The sequence below is a fragment of the Crocodylus siamensis genome, chromosome 2 (assembly GCF_052110815.1).
Source record: "Crocodylus siamensis isolate JL-2025a chromosome 2, ASM5211081v1, whole genome shotgun sequence".
NCBI lineage: Eukaryota > Metazoa > Chordata > Crocodylia > Crocodylidae > Crocodylus > Crocodylus siamensis.
The window spans coordinates 263,696,124-263,716,122 of NC_143396.1; the positions used below are offsets into that span (position 1 = coordinate 263,696,124).

The following is a 19,999-nucleotide window of genomic DNA, read 5'->3' on the forward strand; positions in this document are numbered from 1 at the left end:
TGCAACTGGCGACAATCCCAAGTGTTAGCAATCACAGATACTATCATCTTCATCACCTTATTCAACATTTCCAGTGTAAGCTAGCAGCCCAGGCAAGTAACACAGCAGTAATCTCTTTCACTGAGTTCACTTTTATTCACAAGGCAAAAATTGGAGTTAGACTTTTAGGTTGTGGGCAAGGCACTCGCAAAGTGAGCAAATTGGCTTTTGCTCACAGAACTAATTTAATGTTTAAGTGCAACAAAAACACTAAACTAGCCTTGAAGAATGGATTCATGCACATCCAGCAGGACTCACTAGACATGATCGTGACCCAGGCCTCAATACAAGAATACTGCAACAAACTTTACTATTTTTATTTCTTCACCTGACAGTGCTTCATATTTTGATCTCTCATAGAAATGTTGTTTCCCATTCTATTACTGTAAGTGCTTATTAAAATACTGTGTAGTTTTAGTTAAGATCTGCTAAATGCTTCTCTTTCAGTAATAAAATATGGAATATTCTCTCTCAATGACATTCAGTTTGCAGAACTCAAAGGAAACACATTCATGCTGAAAATAAACATATCAATGTACAGCACTAGGTCCAAATATGTCTTCAGTAAAACCCAGGACTGTACTGGGAAACTGTACATTGATCCACAACTCACTTCTTTAGCTAAGAACCCTTTTATCCAGGTGCTTCTTTTTTCAACCTCTGGCAGTGAGCGGAATACAAACCTGGATTTTCCAGTTCTAGAGCAAATCTACTGGGTGGAGCACATTTGTAACAGTCCATCTCTCTCACAGACTCTCTAACCATTTGTCTTCCAGAAACAGACTACTCTGTGTCTTGGATCAGCACCATTTCTTAAGCATGCAGGGCACTTAAGAGTGTCGCATTCCAATCCTGGGTCTTTCATGCCTATTACTTCATGCAGCGTCCTTTTTGCAAAGCCTCCACGTATCCCTCAATGAGGCATATGCACACATTTCCAGACAAATAAGCTGTATTTTCAAAAAAGAAGTTAAGCAAGAGATAAAAAAAAATACAGCCAGGTTAGCATATTTATAAGATAAACCTCTATTAACACTATTATCCAGTCAATTTAAAAAAATGATTTCAAACATTATTAGCATTTGCAGAAGCAGTTTAACTTTCTATTCTACTGAATGTTAAGCAGTTCATACTAGTGGTTGTGCTCTTAAATAGGAAAAAAACATATGCTGTGAATCTGTGACTACTCCTGTACAATCAAGAACAAGCTTAGAGCTTTAAAAGACAGATACTGAACTCTAATATTACCTCTTCATTATTAAAAACTGTTTATATTAAATCCCGAATTACTTTGGCAAAACAATGGAAAGCCATACATACCTGCAGTCATCCCCACCAGCACTGACAACATATCTATCCCCGCTTGTAAATCGAATATTAGTCAAATGGGCTGAGTGACCTAAAAATCGTTTGTGTTTTGCCTAAAACAAAGAACAAATGTAAAGCCATAAATACTCTTCTTTTGTTTACAAGATGCATCTAGAAATATGCCTTTGTGCCTATCTATATATATAGTACTGTATCCCCAAGCTCCTAAATGTTTTATAGGCTCCTAGTTTCAGGAGTTATTTCATGAAAAACAGCCACCATTGGGATATAATGCAGCAGCTATTAAATTGTCTCTAAATACTTGCGTGCACGTGCAAGGGAAAGAAACAATCTTATCATCTATCTTTAGTGCTCCATTGATTTGAAATCTTGTGCTATTATACAAGATCTTTGGAAAGAACAAGAACTATTGTACAAGGTTTTTGGAAAACCTGAAAGCAAATATACTCAGGAGACTATAGAGGTAATATCAGATGGGTACATTTAAAACCTACAAATTAGAGAAGAAAGCATTATCATCAATCCTTCCCCTAGAGAAACTAAAGAAATCACAGTATCATAAGCACTGTTTTTTGCATTGACACAAACAAAAGATTCTTACAAACTTTTCAGGACATGGAAAGTCGAACAGTTTGACCATGCCAAAATCATCGCCTGTTACGAGGTTGATTCCCGAGTGAGAAACACAGGCACAATTTACATCAGCTTTCTCAGCATGTCTGGACCAGATTCCAACTACTTCATCCCCTAGAACGCTGAAAAAGAAGAGCAAGAGGGTCCCTTGGAAACTTGCATTGTAGGAAAAGAAATACAAATAGATCTTTCTATTAGTTTGTGATTATGAGCCAGTGTTAATTTAAAATGATGAGAGAGACAGATGCATAATATAGCTAATGCAAAAACTTAAGTAGGGTGTGAAACTAATAGCATTAAAATTGATCAATGAGATAATTTATTTTTCTGTCTTGGCAATTACATGAGGTGCCTTAGCACAGTAAATTAGCTGAATGAAGATTTCATAGCTTTCATAGACATGTGGGCTGGAAGGGATCCTGGAGGATCATCAAGTCCAGCCCCCCGCCCCAGGGGCAGAAAGTCAGCAGGGATCATAGGATCCCAGCAAGATAAGCATCCAAATGGGTTTTGAAGGCATTCAAAGTGGGTGCTTGAACCGTCTCCAGCGGCAGTCTATTCCAAACCTTGGGGGCTCGGACAGTGAAGAAGTTCTTTCTTATGTCCAGCCTGAAATGGCTGTGGCGGAGTTTGTGACCATTCGATCTTGTCATCCCTTGGGGGGCTCGGGTGAACAGTCGTTCCCCCAGATCCTGATAAGCCCCCCTGATAAGCTTATAGGTGGCCACCAGATCACCCCTGAGCCTGCGCTTTTCCAGGCTGAATAGCCCCATTGCTCTCAGCCTCTCATCACATGGTCTGTTTTCCTGCCCTCTGATCATGCACGTGGCTCTCCTCTGCACCCTCTCTCAAGCTTCCCCACATCCTTTTTGAATTGTGGAGCCCAAAACTGGACACAGTACTCCAGCTGCAGCCTCAACAAGGCCGAGTACAACAGGAGAATTACATCCTGGGATCTGCTTGAGAAGCATCTATGGAAGCATCTATGGATGCATTTTGCTCACTTTACTAGCCACAGCATCACACTGAAGGCTCATGGTCATCTTGTGGTCAACTATGATCCCCAAGTCCCTTTCATCTGTAGAGCTAACCAGTGTAGCACTACCGAGCCTATATGCATGGTGCAGGTTTTTCCTCCCAAGGTGGAGAACCTTGCATTTTTCGGTGTTAAACACCATCACGTTCTCATCCATCCATTTCATGAGTCTGTCCAGATCCACCTGGATCACCCTCCTGTCCTCAGGTGTGGATGCTTTACCCCAGAGTTTGGTGTTGTCGGTGAACTTGGCCAGTCCACTTCTGACACCAATGTCCACATCATTGATGCAGATGTTAAACAGTATAGGACAGAGCCTTGTGGGACCCCACTGGTCACAGCACACCAAGACGATTGGCTCCTGTCGACCATCACCCCCTGGGTCCTACCGCAGAGCCAGTTCCCCAGCCAGCAGATTGTGGTGACATCAAGACCGTAGTTAGACAGTTTAGCCAAGAGGTGATCGTGGGATACCAGATCAAAGAGTTTTTTAAAGTCGAGGTATATAACGTCAATCTCTTCCTCTTTGTCCAGGTGATAGGTCACCTGGTCATAAAAGGAAATGAGATTAGTTGAGCAAGACGTACCCACAACAAACCCCTGCTGGGTATCCCTCAGAATATTGCTTTCAGCTAGCCTGTTAAGGATGGCCTCCTTGATAATCTTTTCCAGGACTTTCCCCACGGTAGAGGTCAGGCTGATGAGTCTGTAGTTTGCCGGATCTACTTTCCTCCCTTTCTTGAAGCTAGGCACAACATTGGCCCTCTTCCAATCATCGGGCACTTCACCAGAGCGCCAAGAGCTCTCAAACATCTGTGCTAGGGGCTGAGCTATGATGTCACCAGCTCCTTGAGTACCCTGGGGTGTAACCCATCAGGGCTGGCTTACTTGAATGTATCCAGCCTGTCGAGGTGTTCCTTCACAAGGTCAGCTTCGATGGAGGGCAAGCAATCTCCCTTACCCGGGCCTCCCTGACCCATACTGGGCAGGGCGGTCCCATGGGACTGGTGAAAAACTGATGCAAAGTACCCATTTAGCAAGTTCGCTTTTTCCTGGGTGTCAGTTGTCAGTTGCCCCATCTGGTTTAGCAGGGCTCCAATGTTGCCCTTGCTTTTCCTCTGGCTCCCCACATATCTAAAAAAGGACTTTTTATTTTCCTTGATATTTGTAGCTAGCTGAAGTTCCATCGCAGCCTTGGCTTTCCTGATTTGCTCTCTGCAAGTCTGTACTAATGCAGAGTATTTTTCCTTGGTGTTTCAGTTCTCCATCCTTTATAGGTCCTCCTTTTAAGATGAAGGAGGCCCGCCAGTTCCCTGGAGAGCCAAGTGGGCTGCTGTGCCCTCCTGCTGCCTTTCCTCTGAGACAGGATGGACTTTGCTTGTGCATCCAGGATTGCTCCTTTGAGGAGCAACCACTCATCCTGAACTCCCCTCCTCTTTGGGTTGTGGCCTTTTAGGGCCTCTCTGACATGTCTCCTTAGCTTGTCAAAGTCAGCTTTCCTGAAGTCGAGGACTCCTGTATAACTGACTGACTAGCATCCTGGCTCTGGTGCGAGATGTGCGGGTGTAAGCCCACTGCGCCCCCATGAGCCCAGGGACCCCAGCAGTGACCCCAGGACCCCTGACAAGCCCCGGCTTGCCAGCAGCTAAGCAGGAGCCTGCGGAGGGAGGTATCTAGCCAGCTGAGAGCGGTCTAAGTGGACCGAGGAGGGTCACACCCCCCATAGCTCCTTCTTGGCCCACCCCCCCGGGAGCCACGTGACCCCCCTGCAGGTGCACTTACCAGGTTAGGGGGAAGTCACCCACCTGTTCCTTCCCTCGGTGGAGGGGAGGGACTCCCCTTATTTCCCTCAAAAGCACTGAGGTGCTGGCCGGCCTTTCTGCGCATGCGTGCAGTTTAAAAAGGGCCTGGCAATGGCATAAGCCTCACTAGCGTCCCAGCTCCAGTGCGAGACGTGCGGGTGTAAGCTCGCTGCGCCTCCGTGAGCCCAGGGACACCAGCAGCGACCCCAGGACCTCTGACAAGCCCTGGCCTGCTGGTAGCTAAGCAGGGGCCCATGGAGGGAGGGATCTAGCCAGCTGGGAGTGGGCTAAGTGGACAGAGGAGGGTCATGTCCCCCCGGCTCCTACTTCACCTAGCTCCCCAGGGAGCTGCGCGCAACCGGAGCCTCGCGAACAGGCCATGCAAACAGGCGCACTCCTGAGCCCAGTGCGCAAGTTAGCACGGGAGTTCACGCAGGACAGTGAGTGGGAGAGCCTGAGACCCTGCCTGTGAGCCCCCCAGAGTAAGCAGTCCCAGCCACAGCCAGCCCACCAGTGGCATGACACAGATTGGCACGTGACGCACCCCAGGGTAAGATGTTACAATTAGAACTGGTTGAAATAATTTTAGTGATGTTTTCAATAGCAAGGTTCCTGAAGTCCAGTGTGGACTCCTTCATTAATTCCAGCAAGAAAAAGATAAACTCAAACTGAAAATTGACCTTTCTTTCCAACACCAGATGTCTTAACAAAACCTGTTATGCAAAATCCTTTGAAAAGTTTAGTTTTCATTCGGCATGGAATTGCTGCTCTAATCTAGCCAGCTCTAATCACATTGTACATGTACACTTCCTAAAATGGACATAAACCAAGCATTTCATTCTTTATAGGTGAAGCCCTGAAAATTTGAGATGGATGCCAAAAACTGTTCTGGTATGTTTTCCCCATTCAGGCTACTGCACAATACATTGTAAAAGATAGTTATGATGGCTAGGGACAGAAGTTACACATAAACTGGCTTAATTGATCAGAAACTGGTTTAAACCTGTAACAGAACATAAGTTCAGTGCACATAAACCAGCTGTGTGTGCGTCTCCAAATTCACTGGGACAAAGGCAGACAGAACAGTCTTAGGGCTTTTTGGAGCTAATCAACAGGTAAACTGGTTGTCTTTCTGTTCCTTCCTTGAAAAAACCTGTTTAAGAAGAGCTTAAAGAGACTTTTGTTTTCTTGATGGCTGATAAACTTTGTGTTATCAGCTCCCTGCTGGCTTGCTTGCAGTTTGCTGTAGCAACTATGAAGAAGCAGAGAGAGGGAGATTGAAAAGCTCAGTATCATCAACAGATGCATGCAGTCCACATAAGCAGTCCAACTAGCTGGGGGCTGGCAACACTCCCTTCTCCTTGAGCAGTGAGCCAGAAAAAGCCCAGTGATGGCTGCTTCCCCCTCCCCATCTAGGAATATCCTGTCTGGGGACTGTGCAGGTAGGGTGGAGTTTTAAACCCCTCCCTAATTATAGTGTCCTGTTGGGGTCTGACAACCTCCCCTCCCTCATCTCAGCACTGAAAAAGGGAAGGGAGGACTGCTCTAGAGCCCTTCTTGCTTATAGCCTGAGCCACTACAGGCATGTGTCTGGATTTCTTGATTAAAAGTGAATGTCTATCCACTTGCAAATTGGTTCAAGTTCTGTACGTTAGACTAACATGCAAAAACTGAATCAATGTAGGCTAAGGGTTTTTGAATATCTGTCCCTAGCTGATCTGTTTAGGTCTGACTGTGTTTCTCTAACGCATGAAAGAACAAAGGAATATATAATAATGTTAATCAACAGAATATTAACTCATAACACGGAGAGGTTTAAAAATGGCTCAGGATCTAATGACTTGAAAACTCTCAAATTCTGTCCAACACTACCCCAAGTGTGATGAGAACTCATAGTCCCCTACATTTGGTTTAAAGAAGAATGCTGGCAGCATGCTGAATCTCATTATGGTGCAATGTAGCTTGAACGTGCCAGCCTTCAGAACATACAAGAACCCCAGCTTTTGTTCTGGGAGAGAAGGATATGGGTTGGCAATTTTGGGATTTTTCACTTACTAACTGTTATATACATGGATGTATGTATATGACTAGACTTACTATTCTGCATGGATTGTGATTTTAAATGCTTCACGAAGGGACCCGAAATTGGTAAGCGAGTTTCAGATTTGTTTAAAAATAAAATAAATAACTGCAATAAAAATATCCCCAAAAATCTTGGGAAAAGATTCCAAACTTAATAAGATATTATTTATGGTAGAGATATTATCAGTTCTTAAAATGTTTCCTATATTTTTTAACAGACCAAAAAATATTTCACCATTTTTAACAACAGAAATCATAGTTGTTCCATAAAGTCTATAGATAGCAATACTTGTGTGTATGTTAGTTCTGTCCACTATGGATTCTATTATAGGCTATATAAAACTTGAATTGCCAGAGCCCTGTATTCTATTACATAGCTTATATCTGATGCAATTTCAAGGTTTTATCTGTCCTTCAATGCTGCTTTATGTCACAGCTCCTTCTACAACATATTTTGATTAACTGGGAGAGCAGGATGCATTTGACCTCTCAGGTTGCCATAAAAAGAGCCAGAAGACACTCTTCTGCCAGAGCCTACATACATCTGATATCCTGATTTGATTAAGTGCCAACAATATCCAGAGTCATTACACTATGTCCATGCACTATGCTATTATTCTGTTGCCAGAAGACAGGTATTTAAAAAGCACGCTTGGTTAAACATCAGTGTTTCAGTATCCTTTATGCATATAGGTTTTCTTTCTTGGTGGAAAAGAAATGGCCTCCTTAGCAACAAGTATGAAACTGTGAATTATGTACCTGGTCCAAGTAGCCCATGTTATTCTGTCAATCACAGCCTGGTCTGTAAGCTGTTTTCCTGAAGGCACTTCATAGACCTGCCTTTTGTAAGACCCAGTAGAAACCTTGGAGTATGAACACAAATAATAGTTTGAGTTATAATACTGGAAGTGATTTCAAGTGGGAAAGATATCACTATACTATCAGTCTGAATCTAGGAGACACTGAAATGGACACTTCCTTGAAAAAAGAAAATCCAGTAAGGTATCCTGTGCAATGATCTGATACCTCTCAAAAATGTTTATATGCAGAATATGAAAAAGGAAAGCTATTTGAAAAATGTCTAAAAATTAATACACAAGTTAAATATATGGAAAGTCCTTTACATATACAGCACTCAAAATGAAACCCTCATACTCCTCCTCCTCTCTAATGGTGGCACAGCAGGGAAAAGAGAATGTGGCTGGGGCATTCATATATATTCTTGGACTACTGAAGCCATTTGCAGCCCCCTGGCTGGGTTTATAATTTATCAAAGGGTGCAGCAGGGGAACGGGGGAGGCTGTATGTACAGAACAACAGCGCTCAAGGTTTTGGCTCTGTGGGCCAAATAATTGGTTTACAGCTGGTCCATGGGCCAAATTAGGCCCAGCTAGCCCTGCATCCCAAGATTGGGTTCCAGGGCCCTGTGCTGCCCCCATGTGCCAGAATCAGGACCTAAGGGCCTGCACTGTCCTGTGTCCCATCTAGCACACAGGGTCAGTGGCCACAGGACTTTCCATGGACCCATGGGTACCTTGTTGCCAAGATGACATAGCACTGGGGGCCAGATCTGGCCCATGGGCCAGGGGTTGAGCACCTCTGATATAGAACAGTGGAGCCACAACAGTCTAGTTTGAGTGCTGATCAAAGAACGCATGTACTGACAGGCCACCTACTCCATTGTTATGGTCAGGAATCTGCTGGGCATGGCATGGCTTCCTGATAATCTTTGGATATAAGGCAGTATTTTTTTCCCTTTTTCAAAAGGTTGTACACCCAACCTCATTAAGAAAAATATATAGCAGGGAAAGAATGACTGCCGTCTCATGGTAATTCTGGAATATATTTCTCCTTTCTGTATTTGTTTCTCATATTTAGATACTTAATGAGGCCAAACAACTCATTTTTTATTTTTATCTGAGATCTATATAGCCTATAACAAAAAGAACACCCCATTTGGGACAGTTATCAATTTTAACTATGCAAGGCCTGAATTTAGACACCTCAGGTAGCTGCTGATCAGGACTGAGATACAAAGGGTAGAGCTTCATAAGACATCTTGTACACAGCATCTGTCACTAACATATTTGGACAAGTAAATATTAGCAGACTCTGATGCTTTCATCAACAACACATTAACTGACAACATTTAAATTATATATATGATATACACAATTATCTCAAAATATATACAATGTAAACAGTAATCTCAAATGACAGGTACCTGGAGATAGCAGCTGTCTGCAGAGAAGTCCATCTGGATCACAAAGCTTGGGATATCTTTGCAATAGCTGACTCGATTAAGTGTGGGACCCAAGGTTAAGTCATAAAAATCTACTGCATTCTCACTAGAACCCACCGCTAAATAACGAGAATCTGGACTAAACCTGAATAAAGAAATGATTTAAGATACGTTAAAATCAATAAGCAGCAGCAAATAAGAATCTGTAAGCGATTTTCATTGTCGTCCTTTGACACCAAGTTTCATGGCATATCAAGGTCTTATTCAGAGGGGTAAAAGACATGAAGCAATGTGTATCTGAGGCGACTTTCTCCACCAATATGATTATTAAATAGTAAGAAAAGACATTTAAAGGAGCAAATGTTGTGATGTTGCTGTCTGTAGTTTACTCTTGCTCAACCCTATGGGTATGTCCAGATGAGCTCACATGTCCCTCTTGCAGCATGTGAAACCACTTTGAGATGCTGCAAGAGGCATTTGCAGGAACAAGAAAAGGTTCTGCCTGCTGCAAGTTTGCAGCACAGGGGCAAAATTAGACCCCTGGATATCCAGGGGTCTAAAAAAACAGAGTTAAAAAAAGCAGGGCAGGTCCCAGACCATGCCCTGAGGCAACCAAAGCCCAGGTCCTCCACAGAGACACTCTGGCTGCCGGAGCATCTCTGTAGTTGGTGCTCACCCTAGTGCTGAAGCACACTACCTGCCCATGTACGGCAGGCAGCGTGCCAGCAGCAGGACTCCAGTGCCAGTAAGTAAGGGGGAGGGGGTGGGGTTGGAGGAGGGGGAGGGGACTATGGTGGGGGTCCCTGCTGGCCCCACCCATTGCCTCAGGCCCCCCAGCCCTGCCCTGCCCGACCCCATCCCCCGCCTCCCCCCCAAGTCCCCCAGTCCCTTTCGTGCCCAGCCCCACCCCCCACCTGACTCACAGATCCCCCTGATCCCTGCCCTGCCCAGGGATAAAACACTGTCCAACTGATCTCTATCTCTGTCTCACTCTCTCTCTCTCTTTATAGTGGTCTTTTGTTTTAATTGTGGAGGAACATGGATTTGGGGGTCTTTTTCAGAGTGACTGGGATTTTCTTTATCAGGGATTTTTCAGTTTTCCAACAGGGAACAACAGAATTCCTGCTAGGGAGGCCAGTGGCAGGACCCTGCTTGCTCAGAGCTAGCACCTTGGACCTGGCTGTGGCTGACCTCCTGGCCAAACGAGGCCAGAAGGACATGCTTTGACAGTTCAAAACAGGCCACCACACCCAGAACATCTTCCGGGCAATAGCTGCCCAGACAGCAAGCAGGGGGCACACATAGCATAGTGCCGTACAGAGGCCAACCCTGCAACCACAGTTCACTGGCACCTGACCCAGAGGGGCAGATGCCTCTACTGGCTGTGCAGTCCCCATCTGGGTCTGGCAAGCATGCAGCTGGTCACAGCCAGGCAGCAGCCCCCACTGTCAGACCTTTGTAGTGGGAACTCTCAGAGCTCCTTCAGCAGTCCAGCTGGCACAAGGGGTAGTGTCCCCAGGTACCAATTGGCTGGGGCCCTGAAGCTCCTGAGAGTGAGTAGCCCTGACCTACTTGCCAGGGCAGCTTTTTGTACTGCTGGGGCCAGGACAGGGCAGTTTTTTATACACAGATGCTGGCCCTGGGCTCTACCTCCCCCTGGCTGCAGATCCAGGAGGAGCCAGGCAGGGTTATTTTGCTCTAAGTTGCACAATTTGCTCCACAACAAAGTGCATGTCCAAGCATGTGCACTGAGGCAAAAAGCCCTGGCTCAAATTTGCACCGTTTCTATTTGAGGTGCTGCAAGTCCACGTGCTTGCATGTGTGGACACACCCTATGAGATCTCTTCACAAAACCATTTTATGTTTAGTATAAGAGAATTTTGTTCTAGCCAAAGAATAAGTTTCCAGCCCCTGGATGTGATCTAACCTTCACTACTTTGTAAAAGAAGAGCACAAAAATTTGACATAAAAAAATGAAATGTAGATACAATATGAAATTTAGCAGGACTAAATATGGAGGAATATATACTTTTTAGGAACAACAACAGCTGAAAAAAGAAAATAACAACTTCATATATATAGTAAGGTTTGAAACTGAAATAATAATTTGAGGGGAAGTCAGAAATTGGAATGGCAATAGGTCTGGACAGAATATCCAGCACAGCTTTTTAAAATACACAAGGTTCAGCAAGTGGCAGCTTAACTGTGCTTGCACCTCAATGAGAAGGATGTTATTACTTGCCCATCTTTCATTACAGGTAATAACTTACAACTTATATCTAACTGCATTTTGTAACTGCCCTCCTGATTTTCAAAATCCCTCCATGGGCTTCTTCCATCTTATCCTTTTGTTTTGTATTCAGCCTCTGCCTTACTCACTACACAACTTCAGCTCTTATCTTCTACCTCCCCTCCTTGTGACTCCCACAGTTCAAGAGTCACTTCTTCATTTGTGATTCATTCTCTGCACAGGGTTTCTGCTTCTGTTCACAAGAGGAGGAATTTCTTCTCTTTTGGATTTTAATAGATCCCTCTTAATAGATCCATCATCATCTCAGTCTCTGGCTCGACTTACTAACATTGGGAGGACGCATTGGGAAACTTGATCGTCACACCAGACAGCAAAGCTAACATGTTCAACGATTTCTTTGCCTCCGTCTTCCTAAGTAGGGACCAGAACAGCCACCTCCCTGCTGGGTCCCCCTCGGGCCCCGGGGGAGGCACACCTGGGCCACGGGTTAGCGAGGATTTAGTTAGGGAGCTTCTGGAGGGGTTGGACGTATTCAAGTCAGCTGGTCCGGATGATCTCCACCCTAGGGTTCTAAAGGAACTGGCCGAGGTCATTGCAAGTCCCCTGGCACGGCTTTATGAGCACTCGTGGTGCTCTGGTGTGGTACCGGAGGACTGGAAGAGGGCCAACGTGGTTCCCATCTTCAAAAAAGGCAGGAAGGAGGACCTGGGAAACTATAGGCTGGTTAGTCTTACCTCGATCCTAGGCAAGCTGTTCGAGAAAATTATGCTGGCACACATCCAGGAGAGGCCAGCAGGGGACTGCATGCTTAGGGGCAACCAACACGGGTTCATCAGTGGCAGGTCCTGTCAGACCAACCTGGTGGCCTTTTACGATCAGATCACCAGATCATTAGATGCAGGGGTAGCAGTGGACATAGTCTTCCTGGACTTCCGGAAGGCTTTTGACACTATCTCTCACCCTGTTCTCATTAAGAAACTGGGGGGCTGTGGTGTAGACACCCACACAGTCAAATGGGTCGCCAACTGGCTGGAGAGCCGCACCCAGAGGGTGGTCGTGGATGGGTCCTGCTCAACCTGGAAGGACGTGGGCAGTGGGGTTCCGCAGGGCTCGGTCCTCGGGCCCGCACTGTTCAACAGCTTCATCAGTGATTTGGACTAGGGGGTAAAAAGCACCCTGTTCAAATTTGCTGATGACACTAAGCTGCGGGGGAACGTGGGCACGCTGGAAGGACGCAACAGGCTACAATCAGACCTAGACAGGTTACAAGGGTGGGTGGACAAGAGTAGGATGGGTTTCAACACAGACAAGTGCAAGGTGATGCACCTCAGGAGGAACAACCGGCACCATACCTACAGTTTAGGGAACTCCTCTCTTGTCAGCACAGAGGCGGAAAAGGATCTTGGGGTCATCACTGACTCCAAGATGAACATGGGCCAGCAGTGTGGGGAGGCAGTAAGGAAGGCCAACAGCACCTTGGCATGCATCCACAGATACATCTCGAGCAGGTCCAAGGAGGTGATCCTCCCCCTCTATGTGGCACTGGTCAGGCCGCAGCTGGAGTATCGCCTTCAGTTCTGGGCGCCGCACTTCAAGAGGGATGTCGACAGCATGGAGAGGGTCCAGAGGAGGGCCACTCATATGATCAGGGGACAGCAGGGCAGGCCCTATGAGGAGAGGCTACGGGACCTGAACCTGTTCAGCCTCCACAAGAGGAGGCTGAGGGGGGATCTTGTGGCCTGTTACAAACTAGTCAGGGAGGATCAGCAGGCACTGGGGGAGTCACTGTTCCCCTGAGCACCGCCAGGAGTGACCAGGAATAACAGTCACAAGCTGGCAGAGGGTAGGTTTAGGTTAGATATCAGGAGGCGCTATTTCACGGTCAGGGCAGCTAGGGTCTGGAACCAACTTCCAAGAGAAGTGGTGCAGGCTCCTACCCTAGGGGTGTTTAAGAGGAGGTTAGATGCACATCTTGCTGGGGTCGTTTGGCCCCAGTATTCTTTCCTGCCATGGCGGGGGGTCAGACTAGATGATCTGCTCAGGTCCCTTCCGACCCTAGAAACTATGAAACTTTTTTTTTTCTCTAAGTCTCTGCTTTCTGTTTGGTTACTCTGTTGCATCTTCAGATAATATGTCATTTCTCCTGCTTATGCTCTATATGGGTGTCATTGCACCAACTCTGTGAACTATTCATTCTGTTGTGTCTCTGCAAAAAATGTATACAGCTCTGTACAATGGATACTGAACAATTTATTTTCATATTTGAAAACTACACTCCAAGCACACATTAAAAAAATTATACTGAGTTGAGAGTGAAGAAATATATTTTTTAGGTATTTTAGCAAATCTGAATCTGGGGCTTATAAAATAGATTACTCCAGAAGAAAAAAATGTATTTTTTTTAACTTTACAAACTCAGTTCATCTCTCTCAGTTCTACTGCACCAGACTAGTTAAATGGCATGAATTTTCTGACCTGATATCTTGGATAGCTGATCTTCGGTCTCTTTTTTTCCCCCATATTTTTAATGAGGTCACAAGCAAGATGATAAATTCCCCATTTTTCATGCCAATAGCCACCATATCACCTTCTGGGCTGTAACAAACTGTACGAGCTGCATGTCCCAAACTGACTTTGTTCAGCATCTTCTGTGAGAAAATAATGAAAAAACCCACAGAGGAGTAAACATTTATATCTATGCACATTTCAAAATACCCTTCAATCAATTTAAAAGTGTATCAACTTAATTATTTTCAAAATGAAAGACAATGAAATGACATGTTAGTGTCACTTCTCAAACTACATTAAGAAAAATAAATTTCAAATCCTCAGCTGTTAGATAAATCTAAGGATCATTTTTGCCAAGGAAAACAGATAGTTGCCTTATCTTACTAACTGTGCACCTACCTTTTCAGCAATATCCCACAGTCTCACTGTTCCATCTTCTGCGGCAGAAAGGAAAAAATCTCTTGAAGGATGCGTTGCCAGTCCCCAGATAGGACCATCCATATGGCCATTAATTAAAATGTTACATGCTGCATTTTTCTCTCCAACTTCAATTATTTCAGCATTTCTTGTCCCAACAAGAATTTTCCCCTTGAACAATAGTGAAAGAAGTACTACTGTTTTACACAAACTAGGAATACAAATACCAAGAAACCAACTGTTGCTACAGTTCTACCAACAGGGACTGCTTAAATCACGCAATAAAAGGTAATTTATTTTCTAATGGGAAGATCATATTTGAAACTGTTTTTTTCAAAATTGTTTCATGATTTGAAACCAAAATGGCAACATTCTAGAAAAATTGTGGAAATATTATATGTCAATTATATGACTACCTGAATTTCCATTCAGAAGACAGATATGAGATATAAATCTGAATAGAGAAATATCAGCCTAATTAGAATTAAGATTTCTGAATTGCATTTCTGCTTTTGCTGGAAAATCAGCTTTCTGACAAATTATCCATAGCCATACCAATGCCTTTAATTTAAGAGCATTTAACAGTTTAAATTAGACACTACTTAATACTATGTAAAATAAGTTGGCATCAACTTAATTATTCAAATGAGTACTCACGAGAGCAAGTAGCAACAAAGCAGCAACAAACTCTTCTACATATCTAGCAGCTGAATAATAACCCAAAGATTCTCAGCAGTGTATTGAAGAGAACAAGCCTTACTTTGCCTCTGCACACAGAGCGAACACAGTCAGTAATCTGTCCTGTCTCCAGTCTGAATGCACGACATCGCTTCAGCTCTTGATCCCATAGTTTAACTGCTCCTCCTTCCTTTGACCTTATAAGAAAACAGCCAAAACACACAAAGTATGAAAGCCAGCTGAAAATGTTAATGAATTTTTAAAAATATTATATAGTGAAATATAACTTCAATAAAGACATTCTAAGTTTATTCCTTAAAGATTCCTTTTGCTTTGTATAGGAAAAGCTCTTAATATTTAATACAGCCCTCTATAAAACTCTGTAACCAAACAAAACAAATAGAGTTTATACATGTAGAATGGTTAATTATGAATTATTTTCAGCTTTTGATTTAAGGATAGATTTGCTTTTCAGTTATTTTGAACCTCTCAATCTCATCCTTCAAAACATACCCACTATTTGATGTGAATTATTGATGATGTACTACTTCTATGAAGCTGACCAACTTGGTTTAAGTAACACTTTTCTTGTTTATTGTCCATGGAAATAAAATCAATTAAATCGACAGAATTACTTTCTAGGTTCTGCAATCCAGTCTACTGGGATGCTTCTCCCTCTACAACAGTGAACTTAAATTTGGAAAACTCTTTTAACATGTGACAAAAATAAAATAAGAAGCAGACAAAGCAAAAGAAACAAACAAACCTGTAGGTTTAGTACTTCAGATTAAAAGTGATGCTATGACAATATAATACTAAAGCCAGAACATGGTGAGAGGAAAAAAAGTTGGAGGAAAGTGGGAATTAAAAGAAAAAGAAACAGAAGAGAAAAATGTGAAATGAGAAAGAGAAACCAGAGAATCAGAAAGGAGAATCAGATTTGGAGTACGCACTCTTAATGACTATAATCAGTCAGCATTTATTCAATACCTTTAGTGTGCTAGATGTTTAACAGAACAAGTTACAAATATAATGCCTGCTCTATAGGGCCTCCAGTACACATTACACTTAAGGCATGATTAACTAAGTTATTCTGCCTTAAGTTGTGACCCAGCTACATATTCAGCCGATTAATGGTGTGATAAAACAAGCAGCAAGCTACAAAGTTATTCCACAAAAATGTGTAAAAACCTTGTAACTTGTTCTAATCATGCCATTAATTGTATGGCCAAGTGCTCCCCTGTAGCTGGGGGCCACATCGTTTAAGGGACTCTGAGCCACAGGGGTGCACCACCTGCTGCCAATCCCAGAGCTGAGGGGCTTGCAGCAGAGAGAACATTGCCCCCTACCCCCTGAGCCTCCCCAGCTGCGGGGCTTGAAGCAGGGGCAATGGGAATAACATTTCCTCCAGTATTAGCTTCCTGTGGTGTGGGCTCACAATAGCAGCAATGTTCCTCCACGCTGCCTCCACTACAAGCCCCACAGGGACACGGGCTCTGGGCTTGCAGCAAGGACAGTGTGCGGGAATGCTGCCGCCACTGAGAGCCCCATACCTCAAGGCTCCCAGTGGAGGCAGTGTTCTCCTCATTGCCCTGCTTGTAAGTCCCCAGCCAACGATGCTCACAGCGGGGTAAGCATTCACAGCATTGCATCCACTGCAAGCCCTGAAGTCCATATTGGCTGCAGAGCTTGCAGGGGGGGACAGTGCAGGGAATACTGCCCCACAAAAACAGGAGTAGAGAGAGCTTGTAGGGTGCAGACAGAAGTTACATTTTTAATGTGATCAGCTCCCTGAAAGTGCTCTACAACTGTGCCATGACAGATGTACACAACTGCAACTTAAGAGGACTTGCTATATCTCACTGAGGACTCCACAGAATGAACTCAGAGAAACTCTAGTTACTTAATGTGCTGAAACATATTTAATGCTTCCATCAAGGAACAGTTATGTATTACCAGTACCTAGTTGGTCTTCTAGCCACACGTAAATATTGTATTAACTTGATTAAAAGATGAATCCCCCCATTGATTAAAAGATGACTCTCCCCATTTAACATGGACAAAAGATGAATCCCCTTGTCTTGTAACTGAGTATGAGGAAGTGGGGGGCAGGCAACTGCTGCCTGACTGTATTGGGGTCAGAGCTACAGCTGCTGCCTGACTCTACTGCCTCTGCATACCTTGCCACTCCTCCCCCTTGGCCTCAAGCCCCCACTGCACCCTCTATCCCTGCCATGCCGCTTCTCCCCTTCTCTTTCCCCCTGCTGCATGCCTCAATTTTGCTTTGCACAAGCATGCTCTGTTCTCATGGCAGCCGGGAGCATGGAGTATGTGCTCCAGCCTGACCCTGTAGCAGTGGTGTTGGCTCCAGGGCACTGCTGTAGGGCCAGGCTGGAGCTGTACTTGGTGCCCCTAGGCTGCCATAGGAATACAGCCTGCTGGCATGGAGCAATTGTAAAGGGGACGTGGAGAGGCAGGTGCGGGGGTGGGTGGAAAGGACAGAAATAATCAGGGGGTAGGGACCCAAGGCTGCAGGGAGCAGAAGCAGCATGGAGGGAAATGTGGGGGGATGGGAGAAGGGGAAGAGACAACAGGGCAGGTAAATGGGGGGGGGAAGGAGGGGACAGGCAACAGGGGGTAAGATGCCTGCCTCCCCTGCTCCCTGTCCTACCACCTCCACAGTGCCTGCCCTCTACTACCTGTCCCCTTACTGTCTGTCCCCCACTGTTTCCTCCACTGCCTGCCCTACCACATGCTCCCCTACTGCCTTCCCCACTGTCTGTCCTTCTACTGCCTTCCCCATAATTGCCTTCCCCACTATCTGTCCCCCTCATCACCTCTCCCCCCACCACCTGCAGTAGTGGCAGGGATGATCCTCCAATAATTTAAGATGTTCCTCCAATAATTAGATTCTATACATGGAATGTTTTAAAAAAATATATAAATGTTTTCATGTATGGAATCTAATTATGGAGGGGAGTCATCTTCAATTCAGAGCTGTATTATATTTGGGTAAATATGGTAGTAAAGACATCTTGAAAAATTAGAAGTAGTCTGCATATGTGATTACATAAAATGACTGAGGGTACACACTGAAAGTTAATGACACGAAGTATGTTTATACATTACATAATATCTTAGTAACGTATATTTGCATGAGAATAAAAATAAGACTCACGGTCTTTCCTTGCCTCCTGTTACAATCAGGCCATCTCTTAGTGTGGTGTACATTGTGAAAACAGGCCCATTGTGAGCTTTGGCCACAATTCGTACCAATACATTTTCTTTCCAAACACAAACATCTCCACTGATGGTACCTGTAAATGTCAAGTTATTCTGAAAAGGGGAAAAATATACTCATCATATAATTCCAACTGAGGCAAGAGAAATAAATACATTAAGAAATCATAATCTATACTGAGGGTAGATTAAGGTTTTTTAGCATCTGGTATTAGGGTAGCAGACCAATGGCAGCTCATGGTGGCATTTTATTGGCAGAGGAAAGAGGTAGGCAGAAATTTCCCAAGGTAAAGAGTAAGCATATGCATGAAAGACTTTAGTTCTAGTCCCTTAAAACTGTCACCTGTGTTCTATTCTAGCAAAATAGGTGAAGGATGCAGCAAATATCATTCCTGGTTTGTGATGTCCAGCCCTGTAGGCAGCATGAATACTATACCTTTATAAAGGAAGTTAAGATATAGGATTCAATGGTAGGGATCTCTGCACCTTTACCCCATCATCCCTTTGCACAACCATGAAATAGTAAATTACAAGCAGTCAATGTACTAATGATGCATGTCACTCTTGCTTACCCTTCATTATGCTACTGACCTTATCTACCATATTTACTTGCATCCAAGACAATTTTTTTCTTCCAGCACACAACATGGGGGGAAAAAAGCTTTGTTGAGCAGGGTTTGAGGGAAGCAGGTATGGGGGCACAGTGAGGGGAATAGGCAACAAGGGTTAAGCACAGGCATGGGGGAGATGTGACAAAGTGTGTGAGGGAGAGGCACTGAGGGGGGGAAGATGTCAGGGATTAGGCACAGGCATGGGGTGGGGACAAGGGTTCCAGGAGGCAGGGGGCAAATGGCAGGGGGGCAGGTGGAGAAAACAAAGAGGTGTGGGATGCAAGGGGCAGGGGTATGGCCCCTTGCCCCCCACTGTTGCTTTCTCTGCCACAGTAGTGGGGGGGACAAATTTAGGATGGCTGTCCATTGATTAGATTCTATACCTGGAAAATTATAACAGATTTATAAATTTCCAAGCACAGAATCTAATTATTGGGGGGGTCATCTTAAATTCAAAGTCATCTTGGATGCAGGTAAATATGGTATTTATATGGTCCCAGCACTGTAGTATTTGAGCTCCTCCCAATCTTTAATGTAATTATCCTCACAAAACTGCGGTGAGGTGGGAAAGTACTATTAGCTCCATCTTACTGGTGCACAAAAAGACTATGTGGCCAGAATGTCAGTAGCAGTTGGGGACCTAAATACATTTAAAAATCTGGCTCTGTGGGCACTGACAGATGTACAGCTCCCTGCTGGAACTCATGACATCTCACAGCAAGGGCCATGAGTTACAATGCTCCCCCTGACCCAACAGATATTGGCTGGAGGATTGAGTCCAATGATCACCCCTCCACCAGATCCACAAGATTGCCCAGGGACCCTCCCACCTGGTCTGTGGGACTGGTTGAGGGGAGGCATCTACCCCCCTTGACTAAGGTGGCACCAGTCGTCCATGAACCCAAGATCCAAAATCCCAGACCAACTGCTCTTCCTGCCTAACTCCTGTAAGAGGTAATTTTTTAGTCTGTTTACATTTGTCCACCTAAAAAAAATCCTTCCTTCAATCTAAAAATGGCATAAATCAGGAAACTTAATATTTTTAGTGACATGATTTTACTTCACCTGACAAAAATATTAACTTTATTTTTCTAAGAGAGGACATGTGTACTTTGCACAGTGAAATGCATA

The 19,999-nt window shown here is 44.4% G+C and overlaps 1 protein-coding gene across 1 annotated transcript in view; it reads right to left on the reverse strand.

Moving 5' to 3' along the window:
• Nucleotides 1-332: 332 nt before the first annotated feature.
• Nucleotides 333-19,999, reverse strand: part of EML5 (EMAP like 5) — a 230,095-nt gene continuing 210,428 nt past the window's right edge. Inside the window, exons 34-42 of the mRNA XM_090033857.1 lie at nucleotides 18,196-18,353; nucleotides 15,100-15,214; nucleotides 14,322-14,510; nucleotides 13,890-14,062; nucleotides 9,146-9,308; nucleotides 7,681-7,784; nucleotides 1,970-2,123; nucleotides 1,360-1,460; nucleotides 333-989 (exon numbers count right to left, since the gene is read on the reverse strand). Of these exons, the coding sequence (XP_089889983.1) occupies nucleotides 953-989; nucleotides 1,360-1,460; nucleotides 1,970-2,123; nucleotides 7,681-7,784; nucleotides 9,146-9,308; nucleotides 13,890-14,062; nucleotides 14,322-14,510; nucleotides 15,100-15,214; nucleotides 18,196-18,353 (1,194 nt within the window). The 3' untranslated portion in view covers nucleotides 333-952. The remainder of the gene's footprint in view (nucleotides 990-1,359; nucleotides 1,461-1,969; nucleotides 2,124-7,680; nucleotides 7,785-9,145; nucleotides 9,309-13,889; nucleotides 14,063-14,321; nucleotides 14,511-15,099; nucleotides 15,215-18,195; nucleotides 18,354-19,999) is intronic.